Raw genomic sequence first — 26,645 nt, forward strand, 5'->3', positions numbered from 1 at the left:
TTCCTTGCTTACATTTTTCTAGACCTAGATGACTGGTATTTTTTTTCCCAGATAGCCTCAGGTTGAGGTCTAATTGTGCTCTTTCTTTGGGGTATCCTTGTAAAAATTGTTAATTTCAATTTACACACAGTTCTTTGTGTTTCAGTGTGGAATTCTGCTGATTTTATAAATAGCACCGTAATAGATACATGCCTCATGGTGAGTTACAGACCTGTTTTCAGGTGGTAGGTGGTCTCTTTATTGCTCTGGTAATGGCATCTGCTATGTGTAGCTCCTTACCAACTTTACGTTCCACATGACGATGTTTTAGCATCATACACTAGATTCTAGATGGTGCTAAAGATGTAGTTTTTACCAATTTGCAAATTTGTTTAATCAGCTTCTGTATGAATATTTTCTCTTCACTAATCTATACTGTATTAGTGGAAATTAAGATGAACAGTTGCCAGCATCTTATTTGGAATCGAAGCAGTTTTTTCCTCCTGTGTTGCTTAGAGATCTTGATGCAAAAGCCTTCCTGCAAAAAGCATGACTCTAGGCCTTAGGACAGTGTTTCCCAGTTGGTGGATCACGACCACGAGTGTGTTCATGGGAAAATTCTAGATGGGTTGTCATGTCCAGGACCAGATTAGCCCATCACTGGGTCTTGGCCTAGGCAAACATACACTTCTCCCCTTCAGGGCAACTGGGCCAAACCAATGGTGCTGACACTCTGTGCCAGGTCACAATGCCTGGAATGGAGAGTGTGGCCCAGGATCACGGGACAGGAACTGCTGGTGCAGCATGGGCTCAACCTGCCTCCCCCTCCCCCATTCCACAGCAGGCCAGGACTAGAACTGCTGGGCCAGAGCTGAGGGTGGGTCACAAAAAAATACAAAATGGAGCTGGTGGGTTGCCTGAGTGAAGAGTTTGGGAACCACTGCTTCAGGACATGCATCTGGCTTAGTTAAAACTGATGGAATGGTGTTTATTGTTTAATAGATCAAATTGCTGGTTTACATTTGTATTTTCAATGCCTGTATGGACTCATTAATTATTGAAGTATAGAGTGAAGTCATGGCCCCACTGAATTCAAAGGGATTTTTGTGATTGATTTCAAAAGTGAGGATTCTATCCAATCAGTGAATTTTGCCATATAGTTTATTATTCAAATAAACTGCTGTTGATCTTCTTTGACTTCAAATAAATCCCTGGTGTGAAGGGCATTTCCACTAATGTATGTGTTGTACCTGCATTAGAAAGAACTTTTATCAGTTTATGTCCCAGAGTTATTTTGACTCTAAATTCAGTTTATTTTCCTTCTCTTTAAAGCTTGCCCAAGTTGTCAGGGTCCCTTGTCCAAATAAAAAGCTCTCCATTATAATTTTGGAGAGATTTACAAGGTTTTAATCTATAAAGTTACTTTTTGAAGTTTCCCAGGAGCAGAACTAGTACCATACGGCAGTCATTTAAATTAATAATATCTAAAAGTCACTAGTTTACAGCCTTGCTTATTTAATTTTACTTGTCAAAATATATGTCCCACATCTAATATTCAGAACATTATTCAGTGAAAACTAGTTCAACCTGCCAGATCAGCAAAGGAGCAAAAATATTCTACATGACGTAAATAAAGCCATCAAATGCGAACATACATATCTATACTCTTCAATTCTTCTTCAAGATGTGTGGTCCCTATGTGGATGTGCATGCACGGGAACTGTTCATAGTAGTGTCCGTTGACCTGCATGTGCGTCGACTGCACGATGTGTCTGAGGCTTTAAGAGGCTGTGTAGGTTGGCGCTGCTCCAGTTCCCTCTTACTACCACATGGCCAGAATCAGAATTCCTGTTCTTTGGTGCTCTTAGCTTGCTAAGAGAACTATTCTTCTACATTTTTTACTTTGTGTATAGTTTTTTCTCTAGTTGTATATATTGTTCATCACACTTACCCAGCCCAGGGACTATGCCCAGCAAGCCAGGTTTAAATACTGTGCTTCTTGCCCTCACTCCTCCTCCATGAGCACCAATGCTGTCTTTACAGTCTGGGCGAAGCCCATGTTGCTGCCCACTGTTGAACCTGTCGCTCCTTCCCATCCCGTATCTTGAAAGCTAGAGAGCTTCACCTGTGCAAGTTCCTTATGGAGGAGGCTATGAGCTCATGTGTGCAATTGGATCTGGCACCGGCAGATCTGTTGGACCACTGACCAGCATTGGCGGTGAGCACTTTCATGGGATCTTCCCACCCAGCACCACCATCTCATCCATCCAGATCCCACTGTGCACACAAGAAACAAAGGCATGGATGCCAGGGCGGGTCCCCAGTGGGGACTGCCTGTAAATGCAGCATAGCCTCCCCAGGCATGCAGGTTGGGTGAGAAGTTACGCATTGACCTGAACGCTCCTGGTGCAAAGAGCTCTCATGCAAACTGGATGTCCAAGCACCACGCTCTGCTGGCATCGCCGTCAGCCCTAGTGACTGGCCGGCTGCTGTCACCTTTGGCACCGTCCACACCACCACGACTGTCCGGACTTTCCCACTCAGCCCTGTGCACTCTGAGACACCTGTCCCCTTTGATGGCAATGGCTGAGCTGATGCTGCCATTTGGACCCTCTGCCCTTGGACCTTCTGGCTGCTCTCGGGCTTCCATCCCTTTCCATGGAAACTCTCCTGCTCCTGGACTTCCTGGTGTTGTCCCATTCGTGCTTCTGGTCCCAATGGCATTGCCTTTGCCGAACCCATCTTCAGACTTGGCCTGGTCTTCAGACCCTGACCCCACCTTCTCGCCGGCATGATCCTACAGCTCAGACCCCTGCAGCCAGCCTTATCCACTGACCTATGGCCCATTTGCCTATCCGTGTTTCCCTTACCCATGGGGAGCACTGATGTTCGGCAACCCCTATGCTTAGCCTTACTGGCCTGCCTGAGACCCATACTCCCAGTGTGCCTGCATCACCGTCCATCCCTGACCCACATTGTTCCTTCCTCTGCCTACGAGGGCCCTCAGGCCATTCCCGGCACCATGGGCTCTGTTGGCACCTCCGGTTTCGTCACCCATGATGTACTCATCCCTCCCTCCTTCTCTTCCTCTCTCCCGATGACCATGTGTAGTACCAGGCCCTGCTTCATCACATGATGGCAGCCCTCAGTCTGCCTATGGAGAATGTCCGGGGTCTCCAGAACCAGTTCTGGGACATCCTGCAACCCCCTGGACCTTCCCGTACCATCTTGCCCATACACAATCCCATCTTCCAACCCACAGGCTGTTTGGCACATGCTGGCCTCCTGCTCCCCCACCCCTAAGTGGGCAGAGCAACAGTACTTTGTGCCATCCAAGGGCACAGATTTTTTGTTCACACACCCTCCACCTGACTTCTTGGTGGTCCACGTGGCTACGGAGTGTGCCTGCCAACAACATTTCTAACCCACCCTCCCCCCCCCCCCCCACCTGCGACTGGGTGGCAAAGAAACTCAACCTTCTTGGGCACAAGGTCGATTCCACTGTGGGTCTCCAGTTCTGCATCACCAGTTAACAGGCCAACCTGGCTAAGAACAACTTCCTGGCATACACTAAATTGGCAGACTTGCAGGCCTTCCTTCCCCTGGCAAAGCAGCAGGACTTTCAAAGTTCCCTGGATGAGGGCAAGCTGGTTGCCAAGGTGGACTTTCAAGCCATGGTCAATGCCGCCAACACAGCGCCCTGGTCCCTGGCTTCTGCGATAGTGCTCTGCTGTGACTCTTGGCTGCAGTCCACCAGATTCCCAAAGGAGCTTCAAACTACACTTGAGGACCTTCACCTTGACAACCATAAGCTTTTCAGTGATAAAACCGATAAGACCCTCCACTTCCTCAAGGACTCCCATGCCACCCTCCAGTCGCTGGGTATGCCAGCCTCTACCCACAAGCAACATTGGTCATCCTTCTGCCTCTGCCCTCATGCCACTTGCCAACTCGAGCCATCTCATTACCACCCACGCTTCCAGTGACTTTGATCTTCTGCAGCCACCACCTCTGCCTTCTCGCAACGCCCATCCTGGCAGAACTTTTGAGTTATGGGCCAGAGATATAAAGTAGTAGCCTTTTCCCTCTCTCATGCATTATTTTCCACAGGGTATCAAGAAAGAAACATGATGATCTTTTTTAAGCTCATACTACAAGAAGACTATAAATACCTGTATTTTAGTAGCTGCCTTCTTTGAGAAGAGATGAAAGATGAGTTAGAGCAATGAGGATGGATTTCATACTTTCACCCCAAGGATAATTAGGGTTTCATAAAGCTAACCATAACTTCACAGAAATGCTTGGAGCAGCTTGTTTCGTAGTCATGTGCAATATGAGTGAACAAATACATAAATTCATTATCCAAAATAGCCAGATGCACTTCATTTACTGTCTGTAACAGTTTAAAAAAAAAAAAAAAAAAAAAAAAAAAAAAAAAAAAAGAACAACAAATCACCAAATTATAAACAGGCCATTTTATTTTTAAACAGTGCTCAAAGTCAGACGTATTGTCTAATGTACAAGCTAAAGAAGGAAAGGGGATAATTGAAATGACATGCTTTGTGAAAACTAAAATATAATTTTTATTTAAAAATTCCAGAAACAATATATTCTCTCTAGAGTTTTCTTCATAATGTGTTGCTTGGTTTAGGACCTGGCCCTCTTGTTGCAAGGTTAGTGTTCATATTGGCTTTATGGTGGGTTTTACATTCACTTCTTTGTGATTTCTCATATATATGGTATTTAATGAGTAGCTGGAATCTATTCAAGCATACTGTACAGAATTCATTATAGCAGACACATGCACAAGATAATGTGGCAGTATGAAGAAATATGAGTGAAACAGAAAAGGCTCCTTGAATTGCAAGAGGAAAACCTGGAATTTAATAAAGTTTCAGGTTTAAAAATAAACTACAATAAGTCTGAATATATCAAAAATGGCAGGTTCTCTATAATATTAATTATACTCCTCTGATTAAGTTAGAACAGATGTAGAAAACTGGTCAAAGTACAAAGGCTCACATGTAGGGAAAATTGTATCAGTAAAAATGATTCTTTCTTCAAATCAGTTTGGTCTTCCATACACTACCAATAATCATCCCAAGGAACATCTTGATGATTGGCAACCCTGACGAACAAATTCATTTGAGAACACAAGAAGCCAAGAGTCAAACAGGCTACCCTACAAAGACATTGGCAAGAAGGAGGACTAATGCTACCAAAAATTTAAAATATTATCATCCAGCAAACCAAAGCAGAAATTTGCTGTATTGGATAAGCCAGGAGAGCCGGCGAGTGTGAGAACTAGACAGAACAGGCATAGTGTTCTACTATCAAACACCACATGACTCCTTGGATTAAGACAATCTCTCCACCAAAAATATTGTGCCTATAGTAAGGCTTTCAAGCGATTTTTAAAAAAAAGTATTCACGATTAATCGCGCTGTTAAACAATAATAGAATACCATTTAAATATTTTGGATATTTTCTACATATTCAAATATATTGATTTCAATTACAACACAGAATACAAAGTGTACAGTGCTCACTTTATATTTATTTTTGATTAAAATATTTGCACTGTAAAAAACAAAAGCAATAATTTCTCAATTCACCTAATACAAGTACTGCAGTGCAATCACTTTATCATGAAAGTTGAACTTAAAAATGTAGAATTATGTACAAAAAAAACTGATTCAAAAATAAAACAATGTAAAACTACAAGTCCACTCAGTCCTACTCCTTGTTCAGCCAATTGCTCAGACAAACAATTTTGGTTACAATTTGCAGGAGATAATGCTGCCCGCTTCTTATTTACAATGTCACCTGAAACTGAGAACAGGCATTTGCATGGCGCTGTTGTAGCTGGTTTTACAAGATATTTATGTGCCAGATGCACTATAGATACATATCCCTTCATGGTTAAACCACCACTGCACAGGACATGTGTCCATGCTGATGACGGGTTCTGCTTGATAATGATCCAGAGCAGAGGGGACCGACACATGTTCATTTTCATCATCTGAGTCAGATGTCACAAGCAGAAGGTTGATTTTCTTTTTTGGTGGTTCGGGTTTTGTAGTTTCTGCGTCAGAGTATTGCTCTTTAAGGACTTCTGAAAGTATGCTCCACACCTCACTTGTCTCAGATTTTGGATGGCACTTCAGATTCTTAAACCTTGGGTTAAGTGCTGTAGCATATCTGGCACATAAATACTTTGCAATGCTGGCTACAGAAGTGCCATGTGAACACCTGTTCTCACTTTCAGGGGACACTGTAAATAAGAAGCAGGCAGCAGTATCTCCATAAATGTAAACAAACTTGTTTTGTCTTAAGGATTGGATGAATAAGAAGTAGAACTGAGGGGACTTGGAGGCTCTAAAGTTTTACATTGTTTTGTTTTTTGAGTGCAGTTATGTAAAAAACAAACAAACAAAAAAACAGCAAAAACCCATACATTTGTAAGTTACTTTCACGATGAAGAGATTGCACTACAGTTCTTGTATGAGGTGAACTGAAAAATTCTATTTCTTTTGTTTATCATTTTTACAGTGCAAATATTTGTAATAAAAAATAAAGTGAGGACTGTACACTTTTGTAATCTGTGTTGTAATAGAAATCAACATATTTGAAAATGTAGAAAAACGTTTCATAAATTGCAATTGGTATTCTGTTTAATCACGATCAATTTTTTTTTAGTTAATCACATGAGTTAATTGCAATTAATTGACAGCCCTAATCTGTAATAATATATAACCACCCTTTTCTGAGAGCAGCAATAGAGGATGGGATAACAAAAATTAAGCCCAGACCCATCACCTCTAATGTCCATAGTACATAACACCAAATTCAACCTTAAGAAAACTCTGGGAAACTTTTTAAAACCTGGCATCGCAGTTGTATTACAAGAGTTAGGCAACTACTCAGAGATGTTACATTCAGATAACATGAATTAAAAAATCAGCTTTCAAGAAATACTAAAGTTCCATTATACTGTACCAATATCTGCAATTTGCAACATTTTCCAACACATCATCTTAAAGGTAAAGCTGAGAAAAAATTTAACAGTGAAAAATTACTTGTCACTATTATGAAGCACAAGGATCTACTTTCCACCTTATAAAATTATTTTCAGTTTTTGCTTAGAGGAAACACTTTTCATGAAGAGGTGAAATGCAGATTTGTGCAAGGGAATTAAGGATGAGGATTGGGAGAGTATTTGGAATAGCAGTCCTTATACTTTAACATAGTTTTCTTTTATGAATCTGTATGTTGAAGTCCTCTATGGTACAGGCATGGGCAAAAGCTGAAATGAGTGTTATGGAATGGGCTGGTTTCTTCACATCTGATGGATCTGTCCAAAAATTCAGACACTTTGGAAAAGAGGTTGGAAACTTTTTTAAGGAGATCGCAGGTGTTTTTGTGAATTTTCCCCAAAAGTTCTGTGCTGTATAACAGACACAAGGAAATGATTACCCATTTGATAGTTGGAGCAAGAATCATAATTATAAGGTGGTGGAAGAGATGTGACTCCTCTAAATCAATTTACTCGTCCCAAAAAGTATGGGAAATACGAGTATTAGAAAAGCTGACCCATCAAGTCAAAGTTCTATAGGGAAGAAGATAAAAACTTGGTGGAATTTCCCTGGAGAGAATCATTCCTCACCATGAAACTTGAGAGATTGAGACCTTTTTATTTTTAATATTGAGGAAGGGAGAAATTGTTAAACTGCCACCTTACTAGTTTGCCACTGCCCTGTTGTTACAGACTCATGAAAGCCAGGCTGTGTATTGGAACCATTGTGTACACAAAACCTATTCTCGACAGAATTGTAAAGTTAGTGCTACAGCAATATTTCTGATAAAATTTATTAGCTCTGTTGCTTAAGACGCTGCTTCCACTTCCACAAATGATCTTTAGAAAATAACTTGTCATAAAAATTGTTGTTCATCATCCATCTGGGTGTTTATATGGCCCCCATCTGTTCATTAATGGTTGTGAAGTTATCCTCACATCCCCGTGAGGGAGGAAAGTATTGTCCCTAATTTACAAACAGGGAACTGAGGCAGAGTTAGTGACTTGCTCAAGATCACACAGGGAGCCAGTGCCAAAGCCATGAACTGAACTCAGACCCACCCAAATCCCATGCCTTAATCCCAGGACCATTCTTCTATCATAGAGATGCATACTGTATAGCATCCACCCACCTACTTGTGTATATCATTATTTAAACTTGATAGTAGATATGCCAGTTCATTAAAGTGCCTATTGTTCCCACAAGAAACTAATTTGTATTAGTAAGTTAAATGGATAATTCCAATGTTTTGCCAGAATTCCAGTGCAATTTAATATTATTATTGTAAAAAATCCTAAATTGGTCTTTAAAAATATTTTATTGAACTTTTAAAGTAAAACCATAATTCTGAAATAATACAGAGGGTGGCATTTTGGCATGAAGTGACAGTAAGTTGTAAGGAAATTCTTGGGCTTTCAGTTTAATGAACAGGAAAAGCAGTTGATTTGGAAGGTTGATGATACTAGGTGAGATTCAATGTGTATTGCATTTTTTCCTTTAAGCATAGCTCTAACATGAAAAGTGCTTCCTTTTTCTGCAGATGTTTTCTAGGATTTTTAAATAGAGTATAATGCAGAGAGTTAGTTTCTATATAGCATCTGAGGCTAAAGCAACTGCAGGTGTTAACTGGGTGAAGGGTGCATAAAAATACACAGCACAAAATTTGTAGTAAAGTCAAATTAAGACAGGTTGTTAGAACAATATACTAGGGGCTAATCCAAAGCCCATTGAAGTCAATGGAAAGACTCCAATTGACTTCAGTGGGCTTTGGATCAAGCTCTAAGACTGTGAAAAAATCAGTGTGTTGAAATTTACCTGAAAATACCTTTCAAAGTACCCATTCATTGAAGTACAGAGTGAGATTCCTCTGCTGCTTCTGTCAATTCCTGCCAAAATGGTAGTTTGTGACACTGCACCCCATATTCTTCATAGTGATATTATTATTATATGATTATAGCATAGTTATGATGCATCTTATGCAAGATAAGTCATGTGAGGTGTAATTGGAAAGATTATGATTTGCTAAATATGATTGTTATTTGTATGCATGTATCATTTGTGTATCTGAAGCTATAAATACAACTATGTATCTGTACTTCAAATGTAGTTACACCTGAGTAACGCTCACTACACAAGATGCTTTCAGTTGAGATAGTGGGTGGGGAAAGGCCTATTCAGGGTAATGGGTCATCAGGAAAAACAATAGGCCTTAGGAGAATCTTTTCTCCCAGCTGGGGAGCCTTCCTGAGAACACTTCAAGCAGCCTGTAAGTAATGGCTGCTATGACTCTGCAAGGTCATGTGACCAGGCCACATGATTCTGGACTCCCATCTTGGGATGTCAGTATTTTCCCACAAACCAGTCTGGGAACCAAACTTTGAAACAAAGGGTTCTTGCCATATGCTAAAGCTATATAAGGCAGGAAGTGACATCATCTGGGGTTCTTCACTCCCCACACAAGAAGACTCCTGGAAACACCTGATGAGCAAAGACTGAACTGGGGGAAGTGCTGGACCCAGGCTAAAGGGATTTCTAGCCTGTGCCTGAAACACCTGGGGATTCCAAGCTGTAAAGCAAGTGCAGTTTGCCCCTTAATAATATGCAGCCTGCTTGTATCATCTCTTAGGATGAGAATCTGCTAATTCATATCCAATCTATTTAGTATATTAAGCTTAGTTTGCGTGTTTTGATTATTTGCTAGGTGGTCTGCTTTGATCTGTTTGCTATCACTTATAATCACTTAAAATCTGTCTTTTGTAGTTATAAATGTATCTTATGTTTTAATCCAAACTGGTGAGCTTTGACTGGAGTGCTTGGGGGAACATCTCTGCTTGGTTACCATTGTTCTCTTCACACTGAGGGAGAGGCGGACTGGATATTAAACCCAAATACCGGCCAGATTTGACCAGGGCAGGAGAGTACTGCTCTGGGGTCCTAGGCTGGGAAGCTGGTGGTTAGAGACACTGCATGTAACTGCAGCTGGGTGAGTCCCTACCTGTGTGAATGCTGGTGAAAGTGCAGGCTGGAGGGTTTTGCAGCTTGTCACAGCAGCACAGTGTGAGAGGGAGCCCTGGCTGATCAGTCAGAGGGCCCTGTGGTATCCCAGTTCCATATGGCACCCTGGGGGAAACCCATCACAGTAGTGTTCATAGCAAAAGGTTAGAACTGTTGATTATCTTTGGATATATTGGAACTGCAGTAGGTATTTCTTCAAAAAAAATTGCTACATGAGGATTTTAAATTTTTAAAAGAAGATATTTATGCACCTGAGCAGGGCTTAATTAAAAAAAAATAGTGACTTTTCCATTAAAAACATTTTGCTTAAAAACTTCTCTTAAGAAGAGTCTACTTGTTGGTGCCCTGAATAGGTAGCAACTTGATAACGTGTCTAGGCTTGCAAGTTTTGGCCCAATGACTGGCAGCGTACAGTGAGATTACAACATGAACTTTCCGATAAGTTTCCTATTCTTTCGCCGCTTCCAAGATATTGATCCATGGTTCACCTGTTGCCTTTAGATCCTGCCATATGCAAGACTCAATTTGTAAACCCTGGCCTTGAGGCCAGCAGAGGCTAAGATGCCACTGCTCAATGGAAAGGCCTTTTATTTAAAGCTTGGAGACTCAATGCCTTTGACATTCTTGGGTTCACCCAGGCCAGTAAGGGGTTCAGTCATTGTCTGCCTTGTAGCCCTGGGTGTCTTGTGGCTGTGCAGCTTTGGTTCAGAGCTCTTACCTCAATAGCCTGCCAGCAGGCTGCAAGCCTCACCTTGGCTTTGCCCAACTTGGATACACCTTGCAAGCTGACATTAGTACCCTTCCAGGCCTGAATTCACCCCAAAATCATCCTTCTGTAGGATCCGGTTCCACTCATTAGACCCTCTCAGAAAAAGCATTAGGTTCACTGCCTCTACAGAGAAAGCAGAACATTCCAACCTGCCAGCTTAACACAATCACACACTTTACTGAACTTTACCAGCACTGATGATTTATAATAACAAAACACATTTATTAAGAAAAGAGGATGGATTAAGTGATGCCAAGTAAAAGGAATAAAGGTAGAGATGATTGAAAGCAAATAAAAGTGAACACTTTCATCTAGAAGTCTAAAACTTAATCTGGCAAGATACACTCTTTGTTCACGACAGTTTCTCTCTTCTCCACTGTCTTCTTTCCAGATTTCTACTGGTTGGCCTGACCAGGACCCATCACAGAGATCAAATTGAGCTGTGCAGTCACAAGACATACAGGATTACAAAGCAGGCATTGATTGAACCCCTGATTGGCTTGAGTGAACCCCAAAATGTAACACCCTCCCAACTCTTTTAACCTTTTAAAATAAATCACAACTATCGGTGACCTTGGCAGAGACAGCTGACCATGGATGAGGACAAAGATGTGTCACAGTCATCTTCCTATTGCCTTCTTTCCCAAAAAATAATAATGACAATACAAAGGCTAATATAAATGGCTGAAATACCCTGCAAATACTTAGGTTAAATGGTCAAAGTCAACATTGTGGGTGATTTTTTTGAAACCTATATTAATAATTAAAACACTATGGGATTATGCTTTCAGAGTATGAAATAGAGAGATCATTTTTTCTCCGGATGAAGTGTGTCTTGGCCAAGAGGAATGCAGGCTTGACATGTAGCGGCTACAAGGTAACGTGTTGAAGCCTTTCCATGTTCAAAGAGTAACAGGTTTTATATATGGGTAGCTGTAAAACAAAGTCTGCTACTGAAAAGAGTCAGAATACCACCACTGGGTGCAGATTTTCTTGTTAATGCAACAGTACACCCTGAAGCTATAGGCGAGATTTTGATACCCATCCTCATGCTGACTAGTACCTAACTCCACAGGTAATCCTATTGATTTGAATGAGATTATTCCCTGTACTGTTCAGGATGAGGGAGGGTATCAGAATATGGCTTCATCTGCCTGTATATCTCAGTTCAGGATTGATGTCTACCACAGTCTCAGGTTTATTTATCAACCTCTTAGCATACATTGTTTTAATAGTTACTGCAGTTGAGCATGGGTGATAGTAAATACTGTAATCCTACATTAGCACCTGCCATTCAGGCATATATTTTCAGCTTTACTTTCTGCATTTATTCTCCCATAAGCTAAACAACATATTTCTGCTACCTAAGCAGCAGCTGAGAAAGGCACCTTACACACAGTTCTACTGAAAATAAATGACTTATTCAACAGCAAGAGAGAGAACACCTTAGAGTGACTTGCTATTCTTTTAGAATTCTTCCAAGGTGCAGACATTTACCTACCCTTTTAAATTTTGAACAATTATTCCTGAAAGTGTAGTCCTGGCTGCTCAACTGTCCTGCAATATACATTGTTCTAATCCATAATTTATATTTAAACAATTTTTTTAAAAAGAGTAGGTGGTGACATCCCTCTGTTTGTTAGATTACAATTTGTCAGCAAGTGGAGTCATGTGCCATTTTCTCCCTTTAAGCTTTATTACCTGATTACAGTGTATATTGTTTAAAGATGTGATTTTCTGGAGTGCTCAGCATTGCCCTAACTCTGCTCTCATCAGTCAGTGACTTCAAGGTTAGGCCAATGCTGAGCACTTCAGAAAGTACCACCTGAATAGCCTAAGTGCAAGGGAAACCAAATATGCCTAATTGTGAGGGAACGAGGAGGCTCTGATGGGAGATTTTAAGTAAGTTATCACTGGGTTATTATTGACTACCATATTAATTAATGTTTGATCGGGGAGCCTTAAGAGGAATCTATTTTTAGATATATAAATAATGGCTTACCAAGGATTGCTTAAGGCAGTGGACACATTCTCCTTTTTACTGGAAGAACGTACAAGTCAAAACAAAGGAAATATACAAATAAACTGAGGGATATATAGAATGTGGTTTTGATACTTGTGGAGTTTCCCACATGATATTTGGGACTGAGCCTTGCAAGAGTGTGCATAGCCAAATAGTAGCCGTTAGAACTAAGAATATTTATGTTCATCAAAAGAGTTTCTAAGAGCATTTTGCATTTACCTTTGTTGCCTCAAATCATTATTTATCCCCCGTTACAGCCTAACAGCTTAATTTTAGCATCAGATATACGCATGCAATTCTCATGGATGGCAACTGGAATTATGTACATTTATGTCAGGCTAGAATTTGGCCCCTAGACACTGGCATTGTTGATTTGTCAACAGGGATCACTAATCCTGACTGGAAAGAAGCAACACTTTTAATATGTCTAAATATATATTTAATCATTTATAATTAGGGCTACATTCATAAGTCTCTTAAAATTTATCTATCTTTCATCATAGTGAAGAACAAATTCAATAGAAGTAGTTTTGATACCTCAAACTGGCTGTTAAAATATAGCTTGGAATATGTACGTCTGTTGCATGATTAAATCACCATCAAAGGCAAATTTCAGTTTATTTGGTTAATGCACAATAACTATCTTATTGTATCTACATTAAATGTATATTACATAATCTTAATTTAAAGCATTAACTGGAGAGCAGTCCATATGGCACCAGGGCTCTTGCATTTTAATACCAGATTACTATGTGCTGGTGACAGTAACACAGGAACACAGCATCACTGCATCTCTACTTACAAATAAAACACTTAACAGTCTTAGCAAACTATGCAGCCAGACAAATGTGTTAAGAGAAATTGTTTGTATCACCATTGAAATAGATGTAGCAGAGGCCGAGAAATAGATGCTCCCAAGGTGCTCTCTTGACTTGTAAGACCTCTTTCTTTACCTTCAAATATCTGCTATGCTTTCTTTCCATGCCAGGTGATCCACTGCAGTGGCTATTTGAAGATACGTCAGTATATGCTGGACACGTCCTTGTATGATTCCTGTTACCAAATTGTAGGACTGGTGGCTGTGGGTCAATCTTTACCTCCCAGTGCAATCACTGAGATCAAGCTTCACAGTAACATGTTCATGTTCAGAGCAAGTCTGGACTTAAAACTTATATTCCTAGATTCCAGGTAAGCAAAATGATTTGGTTTCCATCATATAGCATCTGGAAGTTAAGTTTTGTCAAACTGTAGGGGTTTCTAAATACTTCAATATACTTAATTTTTAGGTATATTTTAACTATGACATCATTAAAATTGAACTTGAGCACTGTAAATGTATGCAGAACTTTCAAAATGACTCCTTAAATAAGGCAATATTTTATCTTCAAAATATCAAGCCTACGGAACCTGATTCTGATCTATAGTTATTTGTGTTATGGTGGTGTCCAGAGGCCTCATTAGGGTAGGCAGTGTACAAACACAGTAAAACATTTCATGTCTTGAAGAGTTTACCATGTTAACAGGCAGGACAGATAAAAGATGGGAGAAAGGAAGCATTATTGTGCCTGTTTTACAGGTAGAGAACTGAGTCACAGAGAGATTGGGTGACTTGACCGAGGTAACACAGGAAATCCATGGGAACCCAGTCTCCCAAGTCCTAGTTCAGTGCCTTAGCTGTAAGACCTACCTATCTAAGGTCCCTAACCTTGCCTACATTATGGGTTTATGAAAAGATACGAGTGAGTTAAGTCAAATGGCCATTTAAAAAAAACAACCAGATATTTAAATCTCTTCAGAAAAATAACAACTATTGGGACAGCTTGCAAGATTGCCTAGTGCACAAGCTCTGCCTGGATTTATGTGAAATAGGCAATAGAACCATCTCAGCACACTCTACGGATACAACCCATATGGATGCCTGAAAGAACTCCCACATGGGCAATGGAAAAGCACAAATCTGAGCTCAAAGAGACACATGAAGTGACTAATTAATCTCTTTTCAACATGTAATTATGCCTTACAATATACTTTGCTTCGTATGGTACAATTTTAGATGTCCCAAGAGAAGAATCTTCCAGCAAATTTTCAGTCTTACAGGTTTGACTACCAACAGGCAGATAATGCTAACTCACGCCTGCCCCACCTCCCAAAAAAATCCCCACCCCACGGTACTAGGACTGTGAAACAAGATTTGACCTACTTGGTGACTTCTGTGACATGCTAGAATTTCAAGGAAAAGAAATGATATTCATACATAATGGTAAAAAAGTCTATGACCAATACATTGGAGAAGTTTTGCAGGGCAATTTAAACACTCAGAAGCAGGCTGTCTCTCCAGGCTAAGCTCAATGAGGCCCTGTGCTGAAATGCAAGTTAGGTAAGGTAATAAGGTAATAATTGGAGATATACCGATCTCCTAGAACTGGAAGGGACCTCGAAAGGTCATCGAGTCCAGCCCCCTGCCTTCTCTAGCAGTACCAAGTTGTTTTAGGAATCCTCTCTCTTTTTTGGCATGTTTAATGCAATGCATCCAATATTGCTGACCAGCTTTCAGTGCTTTAGGCTATCAAGTTAAGTTGGGTTAACTATGGTTGCTCAAAGCTGTGAAAAATTTCGCATTATGTGCGATCTAGTTAAGCAACCTAAGGCCTGGTATGGACACTGTTAGGTTGCCAGAAGAAGTCTTACATTGACCTAACTACCGCGTCTCAGATAGATGGTTTTATTCCAGTGATGGAAGAACCCTTTCTATCACTGTTGTAAGCGTCTATACTACAGTGGTGCAACTGCAGTGCTGAAGTGGTGGTGTTGTAGCATTTCTAGTGTAGATACAACCTAAGGCTCAACAATATGCCTGTACATGTCAGAGCTAAGATAGGATGACGAAGAGGTGCTCTAATGGGACCTCAGTAGGCCTTCTAGTCTAGTCCCTGCACTCGTGGCAGGACTAAGTATTCTGCAGACTCATTTCTGACAGGTATTTGTCTAACCTGCTCTTGAAAATCTCCAATGACAGAGATTCCACAACCTCCCCAGGCAATTTATTCCACTGCCTAACTACCCTGACAGTTAGGAAGTTTTTCCTAATGTCCAACCTAAACTGCCTTTGCTGCAATTTAAGCCCAAGCCCATTGCTTCTTGTCCTATCCTAAGAGATTAAGGAGATCCCTCCTCCCTATAATAACCTTTTATGTACTTGAGAACTATTGTCCCTCACAGTGTTCTCTTCTCCAGACTAAACCCAGTTTTTCAATCTCCCCTCATAAATCATGTTTTCTAGACTTCTAATCATTTTTGTTGCTCTCCTCTGGATTTTCTCCAGTTTGTCCACATCTTTCCTGAAATGTGGCACCAAGAATTGGCCACAGTACTTAAGTTGAGGCCTAATTAGGGCAGATAACGGAAGAATTCTCATCATGTGATTCTAAGTGGAGTTGCCTGGAGGCATGAGAGTCTGTCCAGAGGTGCTGACAGGAGCACAGTGAACAAAAGCTCCTGTTACACCATTGAAAAAAGATACTGCCAGCACTGTCCCCACACTTGCCAGGAAGCACAAGGGTGCGGTCCTGCTCCTGTGCCACAAAGATGAACTTCTGGAATATCAAGCATTGTCGGTAATGCTTGCCAGCGCCTTTCCCCTAGCACTCCCCAGCCCAGCTGTCCAAATTATCATTACCTCCTGCCAGGAAGGTATTCCCCTGCAATCTCTCCACCTCCCACCTGTAGTGTACCCACAAAGAAAGGGCATAATGATGCCCTAAATGGTAATAGGAGAAGACAACTAAATATATCTGCTTTAAGGAGAAGTAGTTTTGATAGTTTAGTTTAAGAGTTAATTCCAGCCCACAAAAGTGATGTGTGGCTGCTGCTTTACTGTATGCATCCATTCATTCCCACAATTTCAAGGGACACTGGAGGGGAGATGAGATAATTTTGGCCAGCTCTGTTCTCCTTTCTGTTTAACTTGTTAACACACTCAGAGTCCCTTTTACATCCCAAGATGGAAACCAGGGATGTTTGGAGTAGAAATAGACAAGGCTGCAAAACTCAGATCCACAATCAAACTTCTCCAAATTCTGAGTGTATTCAGATCAGGGTTTGTTTGAACATTCTAGGGGTAGCTGCAAAACTAGAGATACAGATCCAACAGCTGGAGATATTCAGCTCCAGGATTTTGATTTGAGCCCATGTTTGATCATTAGTTAAGCAAGAAAGCCACATGAAATCACGCTCTTCATTTTAATGGCACTGAGATCTGAGTGACTGATGTAAATGAGATTTAAACAGGGCGTAAGGTGGAGTAGTTCAATGCACCTTTCACAGTTACAGGGTGAACTGTGCCTTAGACCCCTTTTAATCACTCTCCAGTACACCCCTTATGTGACAGGCCTGGCTTCATACACCTCACCCTGGGTGGAACCTTGTGGTCCAACCACTCTTAGATGGGTCTCTGGGGCTGTTTTTCAACTGTGTTAATGTGACAGGCCCAACTGAGTTTGGCACCTCTCAGCCCTTTCACTGCTGGAACCTGTGACCAGAAAGTAGATTAAAATGACTCGGATGGGGCCTTCAGAACATAAGAATGTCCATACTGGGTCAGCCCAATGGTCCGTCTAGTCCAGTATCCTGTCTTCTGACAGTGGCCAGTTGGAGGTTTAAGAACACCCAGAACAGGGCAATTTCAAATGATCCATCCCCTGTCATCAAGTCCCAGCTTCTGTCATTTGGAGGTTTAGGGACACCCGGAGCATGGAGTTGTGTCCCTGATCATCAGCTAATAGCCACTGATGGACCTATCCTCCATTAACTTATATAATTCTTTGTTGAATCCAATTATCATTTTGGCCTTTACAGTATCTCATGGCAACAAGTTGATTGTGCGTTGTGTGACAAAGTTCTTCCTTTTGTTTGTTTTAAATCTGCTGCTTATTAATTTCATCAGGTGATGTCTGTGTGAAGGACTAAATAACATTTCTCTGATTTGTTTTCTCCAAACCATTCATGATTTTATTGACCATTATTATATTCTTCCTTAGCCATCTCTTGTCTAAACTGAACAGTCCCAGTCTTTTTAATCTCTCCTCGTATGGAAGCTGTTCCATAGCCTTAATAATTTTTATTGCCGTACTATCTCTTCTTTGAGAGGAGTGACCTGAACTGCACACAGTATTCAGAGTGTGGGCATACCGTGGAAGTATATAGTGGCATTATGATATTTTCTGTTCTATTATCTATCCCTTTCCTAATGGCTCCTAACATATTGATAGCTTTATTTAACTGCCACTGCACATTGAGTAGGTGTTTTCAGAGACCCATCCATGAGGACTCAAAGGTCTCTTTCCTGAGTGATAACATATATAATTTAATCCCCATCAAGTTGTATGGATAGATGGGATTAATCGGCATTATTTATGCATTTCCCCAAAAGTACAAAGCTGATCGAGCAGGGGGGCGGCCAAGCTGTGGCTCCTGAGCCACATGCGGCTCTTCAGAAGTTAGTCTGCGGCTCCTTGTACAGGCACCGACTCTGGGGCTGGAGCTACAGGTGCCAACTTTCCAATGTGCTGAGGGGTGCTCGCTGCTCTGCCACAGGCCCTGCCCCTACTCCACCCCCTCCTCTGAGCCTGCCATGCCCTCGCGCCTACCCCCAGAGCCTCCTGCATGCCACAAAACAGCTGATCGAGAGGGAGGGGGAAGTGCTAATTGGTGGGGCTGCCAATGGGCAGGAGGTGCTGGAAGCTGGTGGGGGGAACTGCTGACATATGACTCTGGCTCTTTGGCAACGTGCATTGGTAAATTCTGGTTCCTTCTCAGGCTCAGGTTGGCCACCCCTGCCATAGAGCAAAGGATAAAACCAATTAAAGTCCTATACCTCTGGGTCTGGTACATCTTAATCTTTCCTTGCCAGTTTTTGTTCTTCTCCCTCAGCCCAGCTAATGACCCAGCTCTTGCTGAGAGAAACAAACTGTTCTCTTTTTTCCTTGCCAACCTGTCAGCTTTCACAGATACTCTGGGCAGCCACCAGGCCATTCAATCAACCCCCATCCTTTTCTAGGCCCAGAGTCCTCTTATGCAGTGGTTCTCAACCAGGAGTATGTGTACCACTGGGGGGTATGCAGAAGTCTTCCAGGGGGAACATCAGGTCATTTAGATATTTGCCTAATTTTACAACAGGTTACATGAAAAACACTAGAAAAGTCAGTACAAACTAAAATTTCATACAGGCAATGGCTTGTTTATACGGCTCTATATACTATACACTGAAAGGTAAGTACACTATTTATATCTCAGTTGGTTTGTTTTATAATTATGTGGTTAAAATGAGAAGGTAAGCATTTTTTCAGTAATTGTGTGCAGTGACACTTTTGTATTCTTATGACTGGTTTTTTTGTAAGCACATAGTTTTTAAGTGAAGTGAAACTTGGGAGTATGTAAGACAAATCAGACTCCTGAAAGGAGTACAGTAATCTGGAAAGTTGAGAGCCACTGCTCTAATGTCTTAGTGTTCCCTTTGACCTCTCTCTCCTCAGCCTTGCAAAACAGCTATCTAATTGGGGCTGCTGAGTAGTCCCCTTTTCCTAGCTATAAACCTGGGCATTGTGTTTGTTGGGATGCTCCTTATATAGGCCATTGGTTTACCTTTCCTGCTTGGTTTCCTTAACAAACCCTTTTGATCTAACTCCATAGCAAGTAACCCATCAAACAACCACACAAGGGTATGCACCATATTCATGAAAAATAAACCAATGTTTCCCACTTGATCACAAGGCAGAATTTGGGTCCTGAGTTTCGTGACCCAGGAAAGAATCGGGGTGCTGTGAAGGTCACATCCAACTCCTCACCCTGCTCCCACCCCAACACACACCTTGCAGGGGGAGGAAGCTCTTCATTTTACCCTCAAGTGACCTCCACCTCAAGTTGGTATACCAAAAACATCACTGAGAGCCCCTAAGGAAAATGCATCTAAATCTTTCCACAATGAAGGAAAGGTTGCCCATGTTGGGGAATCTTTAGGGAGGGATTAATGCGTGTGTAGGGGAAAGGTCACTAGAGGAGCCTTCTTTCTTCCTCCTCCTTTCTTTTCTCCTACCTCCCCTGCACCACTCCCACAGAACTAACAAAGCACCTTTTCCCTCCAACTGATGTCAGTATAAAAGTGTATGTAAAGACCTGCTTCTCTGCAGGGCCAAGCAGTGCATGAAGCTCTAAGGAAAGAGAAAACAAAAGGTATGATGATCAAAAAGTGGAGTTCAGGTTATTTGCAAGACCTGATTACACTGTGCAACGCCTCTTGTATTCATTTTACAGGACTGCTGTGTTATCCTGAAACTGAGTGAAGTACCTCTGCTCTGCCATTAGAGATGGAGAAAGACCATGGGAGTGTAAATGCCACCAACACATAGATAAACAAAGCAAGCTAACTGTGGTTAAATTCCTTGATGTAATTTAGAGTATCTTTTGCTATCAAGTAGCAAAGACGGGAAAGACCACTTGGGTCATGTAGTTTGATCTCTATTGTATTGCGTGGGACTATTCCTAAAGGGCCTACCACAGAGTTTCTTGCACCTTCCTTGAAGTGGCTGATACTGGCTGCTGTCAGCATACTGGACTAGATAGATCTCAGCTTTGATTCCATGTGGCAATTCTTATGTATTCACTAACTCATTCCCAGTCTGTCTGCAGTGATTGTGCTTTAACTTTGTTCCACTCAGTTCCCATCCTATTGCTCTTAATGTTAAGAAACTTTTGCATCATGTCTAACTTAAGCTTTCCTTTTCCTTCTTTAGCTTCCAGGCATTGCTATTATTCCTTGTGCTTCCATCTTCCAAAACCGAATAATCCTGTGCCTTCCTTTAGGCTGTTAGTTTGAATGTATTTATAGACTGTGAGAACGGCCACTGTGGACTAATTATTCTTGCTGTGCTCATATATCTGCAAAGATGTAAAATTTGTCAATAGTGTTTTTGTTTTATTTTAAAAAAAAAGGGGGGGGGATTACTTTACACTTCCATGAACAGCTCATCATTCATGTTAGTAGCTCCAAAGTTGCTACTAATAAGATAAACTAAGTAAAAATCCTAATGCTGAAATAAATTAACAGATCCTCCTCCTTGACTGTATCTGGGACACTTCTTTGTGTACAACATTACTGCATCCTGTATCTGACAGGCATACTAAAGTTTTAATTTCTTGTAAAGATCATTGTTCTGTTTCCAAACCAACATGATTTCTCTACAGCCTTTTAGCACTTGATTAGGTGGCAAAATAAATATTAGCTTAATGAAATTAAATATTTCTAGAGATACTGCTTATCCATCAGCTTCCTGTTCTAGGGTGACCGATTTAACTGGATATGAGCCCCAAGACTTGATTGAGAAGACCCTTTACCACCATGTCCATGGCTGCGATGTCTTCCATTTACGATACGCTCACCATCTCTGTAAGTAATTGGCATAAAGGGATTGGCTCCAAATCTTCAGTTTATTCAGTAAGGTCAGGAGTTCTGCAGACAACAGACACTATGGTGGAAGGAAAATAAACCCCAAAAGGGGCAGATCTCAAGTGCTCAGCACCCATAATTGAGACCAGATTTTCAGAAGTACTCAGCTCCCATTCAGGTAGCAATTAAATGGTCTGATTTTCATCACTCAACATGCTATGTTATTTTAAATATATATTTGACTACTTATTTTGCTGCCCAAATGGGAGCAGAGCTATTTTGAAAATCTGTCCCTGATTGTGTACGCTGAATTCTTTTGAAAAATCTGTCTCAATGTTGTTAGTTTGGGGAAAAAAAAAAAAGGTTATGCAACAGTTCCATGGTTTTTTCCAAGCTCACTGGTAACAATCAGTGTGTGTTTGAAATGTTGGATGTAAAACAAAAAAATTCTGAGATGCATGTTCCTTAGTAGCATGTGGATGAGCTCTGAAAGCACTGTGTCAGAAGAAAGAGATACATGGTTAGTAATTCCCCATTGCCAAGAGGGGAATTGATCACCTCTTCAAACATCTGGATTTAGTTTATTCACTGAAATATTAACATTGTAGCTTTATTTATTTTTGCAGAAGCAAACTGGGGGAATAGAAAACATTTCTGATAATGGCTCAGACTTGCACAGCCCAACTCTCACCACATCCACTAATTATGTAAACAAACAACCCAAAAGAAAAGACAAACCTGAGAATTAGACTAAGGGTATGACTACATTTTGAGCTGGGAGTGTTATTCCCAGCTTGAGGAGACATATCTGTGCTAGCTCTGATCAAGCTAGTACACTAAGTATAGTGTAGCTGCGATGATGAGAGTGGCAGGAGGGGCTAGACACCTTGAGTACATGCTTAATGACTGTGATGGACATGTACTCAGCGTGGCTAGCCCCTCCTGTTTCTGTGGCTACATTTTATTTTTAGCACGTTAGCTTGATGAGAGCTAGCATGAATATCTCTCCTCAAGCTGAGACTCGCTTCTGCAGCTGGAAGTGTAGACATCTCTGAGGTAGAGGAATTTGCTTTTGGAAAACTTAGAGCCCACTGAAAAGCTCTCTCTCTCTCTCTCTCAGAAGATCAAAGCCAAATGGGAGTGCCATTTGTGAGGCTTTGGGTTCTTTAGAATACAGGTAAACATGAAAGCATGATGCACAGAGATTTAACTGGACAACTGATTAGTAACATCACAGATGTAGACAAGCATTAATCGAAGTTACGACACTAAATCCTAAAACAGCAAATTGAAGATGGGCTCCTTTTATTTTGTCCAAAACCCTACCTCTGAATTAATGTACTGAGCTTATGGTTAATATATGTTTTAGAGAAATAGGACAACCAAACATGTATAAAAGAAGCCAGATGACTAAAAAGGGACTCTGAGGTAAAAGAAATGAACAACTTGGAATCTACCATGATGGATTCCTGGTTGCCCTCTGAAAGGATGCTGCAGTTTACCTTGGTATTTTCAGAATGAACATGGACTGTGTCTATTAGTGGAGGAGGAGCTGACTCCATAGCCAGAAAGTTCTTGCAAGAGTAATTTTTTGAGGGTATTTCCTGAGGAACACTGGCAAGATGGATTGGATTTGAAGAAAAGCTTAATGAGTTACCACCTGTGTAGATGGAAATGAGAGGAACTAACGTGAGATGACCGGCATACAGTAGATACTAGCATTCTGAAACTTCAGGGCAGTAGTACCAAGAACAAATGTTCTAATCCATCCATGACTCATTTAACCCACAGTTTTAGCTCAAATATAGTATGTCTGTGTCTCTAACCAGGTATTTACAACATGCACATCACTGTGGCATCTGATCACTGTCAGAATTACAAAAACATAATTAGTCCAAAGACTGAAAACCATGTTGTTAACTACCAAATGGTAAAGAAAAGTATTATTGGGTACTCTTCTCTTCCACCCCTACTACTGGATGTATCTCCATCAAAATAAGCCCCTGTGAATACTAGTAATCAGATGAGCCCAAAAGTTTTATTTCATGTGGTCATTTTCTTCACTACTACTGGCTTAAAGCAGAAAATTATTGCTTGTCTGGCCCACTTCTTGACCTGATCCTGCATTGAAAATCAGCCTAGTTCCATCTGGGAGCTTTACCATCCAGTTCAATGGAATGCAGAATCAGGCCATTTGAGCGTAAGAGAGAATCTCTATTTCTTCATAGTGTGTCGTACAAACCTACTGAGAGCTGCTGCTATTGGCTAAACCAGAGCATTTGAACGTCTGATAGTACCTTTTTTTCTCTCAAGGTAAAACAAATTTGGTTGTGTGGAAAAGGAGCAAGGTGGAGCTTCCCAATAACGCCTTCAGAGTCATGCAAGAATGTTCCAGAGCTGCAGTTAAGGCTTTGTTGTGAAGTATTAGTTAAATCTCTGGCACTGAACCAGAGAGATCTGGAGAGAGGAAGCCAGACTAAACATTTGGAGATTGTCCCCAGCTCTAATTTTAGCATACCTCTTCACAGAGAAACCAAGCAGGGAGTTTAGAGGATTTGCACCTCCAGTAAAAACTTTTCAGTAACTCATTTGCTTCCTGAGACTGCTCTTTATTTGTATGTTTAAGAGAAGAACCAAAGACCTGTATTTTAAACTTGTCATGTTAAAAAAAAAAAAAAAAAGCCCCATCTTCAAAATACAAAGTTTACTTTCCAGAGGGGAAAAAGAAATGCAGCCAAAAATACATTACAAATACTCAGTCATGGTTTCAATCAATCAATTGCAAATGCTTCCAAATACTTTGGAAAGAGAGAGAGCTACTTTTATTTTAATTTTACCAAATATTTTTGGATCCTTCTACTTATCAAACCTTTTTTAAAAATGCAGTCCAAAGGTGGGGGTGGTTATTGCACTTCCATAAATAATGACTTTGTTATGGTATGAGTGGAGAATAAATTGGGGAATGAAGGGCAGATGCAGGTAAATAGTCTGTAATAAGATACTTGTACAACATTTAGGCAAAACCCAGAGGAGTGTGGTCTTTGCAGGGCAGTTCAGAGTTTACAGGGGGCAAGTTTCCTCTTTACAAATAAATCACTGTAGGAGCTGGTCACAAGGTCAAGCAATCTGAAATACTCTTACATTATGTTCACAGTGTTGGTGAAAGGCCAAGTCACAACCAAGTACTATCGACTACTGTCCAAGCACGGAGGCTGGGTTTGGGTACAGAGCTATGCTACCATTGTGCATAACAGCCGTTCGTCTCGGCCTCACTGCATAGTGAGTGTCAATTATGTCCTTACGTAAGTCAAAATATTTTGTACCATTAAAAGACTTATCAGTACTTGATGGATTACTAATCAATCCTCTATCCAATCTTATTGTATTAATCTCCTCTGGTATCATCTTGTGTATATATACAATCTACAGCAATTTATCTTTCCCCACCAGCTCCCTATTTTACTTAGAGTAAGTGATTGTATAAATGGCATATTGGGTAAAATGACACTATTACCTTGCATTCTGAAGGATTCCAAAGATTTTGTGGTGAACATGTCACATTACTGGTAATTATTTGGGTTACAGTGGAGCCCAGAGGCTGTACTTGAGATCAGAGCCCTTGTATGCTAGGCAAAGTTTCTGACGTGATGAGTTTACAGTCTAACTAGACAAGATAGACAAAGGGTGGGAGAAAGGAAGTATTATGCCCATTTTACAGGCAGGAAATTGAGGCACAGAGAAATTAAGTCACTTGCCTGAGGTCACATGGCTAATTAGGGCTCAACTCTTTTCTTGTATTTTCAAGTAACTGCCACAAAGCCTGTGCACATCTTTGTGCAGAATTTAGTTCTATGTCATTTTCTCAAACAGAAATGACTCCTAGCTGCAGAGAGAGGGAGAAGGTTTTGTTTAGTTATTCTTTCACCCGTCTGCTGTAAAACTTACTGAAAACACTGTCATTTCCTGTGAAGTTCAATCTTTATACTGTATGTTTTCATATTGCTGATTTTCAGCTCTCCTGCTACACCCTCTCACTTCCCTCCACTGAAATTTTTGGTAAGTCCAAAAGGAATGGATTTTTTTTTAAAATCAGAGCTACAGCAATAAATGGAAAAACAAACCAACACACCAAACAACACTGAAGCCTCACAGCTTAGTCTTAAATATCCTTATTTTTTTGTACACAATTATTTATAAAATATTGTCTAAAAAAATCTGATGTATCTATTTAACAGATACATCTGAGAAAAGATAGACATCTCCATGAAATTAAACCCTCTTGGCTGATTCTGTGGTGTGGTTGTAGCATATCAGACTGGCAGAAGAATGACCTAGGTTCCCTTTCCTCTGTGTCAATTTTCAGATGTGTCAGGGAAAAGAAACTCATGCTTGAGGAAGATAGGAGGACACTGAACTGATCTTTGCCCTGCTGTTAAGATCAGCCCCACACCAGCATTGTCTGTGGTCCCCAAGGCAAAGTGCCACAAGGATGGCTTTAAAAAAAAAAAAAAAGTTTAGACTTAGGGATGTTTAATACCAAGTTTGTAACACTGTTCCTGCTGGAATTTTTGCAATCTATTGCTGTGGGAATAGGTTCAGGCATTATGATTTATCTCCCTCTCTCATGTTCCCCACCCACCACTGCAGACCAAATGAATATCTTGGATGGATAGTAATGAAAACATTGTGAAACTAAACCATTTTAAAATATATGTTTCATCTGTGCAGTGCATTAAAGTATTTAACCGATCACAATGATTCTTTTGCAGAGATATTGAGTACAAGGAACTTCAATTATCGCTGGACCAGGTTACCATTTCTAAGTCACAGTTTTCTTGCAGAAACTCAGTGTCTACCTCACAAGAAACAAGGAGAGTAGCAAAACCCAAAAGTAATAAAATGAAGGCAAAACTCAGAATGACTCCTTACCCACAACAGGTAACTCTTTCAGTAATACCCAAATACAAGTAAACAGGGCATTTGTGGGAGTAGCTTGGTCATCATGAGATTAATTTGCTGCTAGTATAATGCTGCCAAAAAATCCCTTGAAATTCAAAGTTAACACAAACCTTGTCCTTTCTTGGGGGCACAAGAATTCCATCTCATGTAAATGACACAGCAGAAATGGAGAAGGCACAGCATGTGGGAAAAAGAGGCTTAAGGATTATCAGGTTATCAGTCAGAAACTCAAAAGCTTTTGGATTTTAGTATTCAGATTAGTTAGAAAAACTAAGGTTGAGGGTTTTTTTTAAGCAAAAAGAACAATGTAACACAGAGAAAAGATGCTGTATGTTTAATTTGATGGTGTAAAAATATACCAATTTTTGCTAACCAAGGTCTGGC

General features: G+C 40.7%; 1 protein-coding gene across 1 annotated transcript in view; it reads left to right on the forward strand.

Annotated features, from left to right (window-relative positions):
• SIM2 (SIM bHLH transcription factor 2) overlaps positions 1-26,645 on the forward strand; it is a 62,766-nt gene that overhangs the window by 26,770 nt on the left and 9,351 nt on the right. The window contains exons 5-9 of the mRNA XM_032788888.2: positions 11,631-11,716; positions 13,851-14,050; positions 21,196-21,302; positions 24,457-24,604; positions 26,072-26,240. Of these exons, the coding sequence (XP_032644779.1) occupies positions 11,631-11,716; positions 13,851-14,050; positions 21,196-21,302; positions 24,457-24,604; positions 26,072-26,240 (710 nt within the window). The remainder of the gene's footprint in view (positions 1-11,630; positions 11,717-13,850; positions 14,051-21,195; positions 21,303-24,456; positions 24,605-26,071; positions 26,241-26,645) is intronic.

Source organism: Chelonoidis abingdonii, chromosome 1, assembly GCF_003597395.2.
Source record: "Chelonoidis abingdonii isolate Lonesome George chromosome 1, CheloAbing_2.0, whole genome shotgun sequence".
Classification (NCBI taxonomy): domain Eukaryota; kingdom Metazoa; phylum Chordata; order Testudines; family Testudinidae; genus Chelonoidis; species Chelonoidis abingdonii.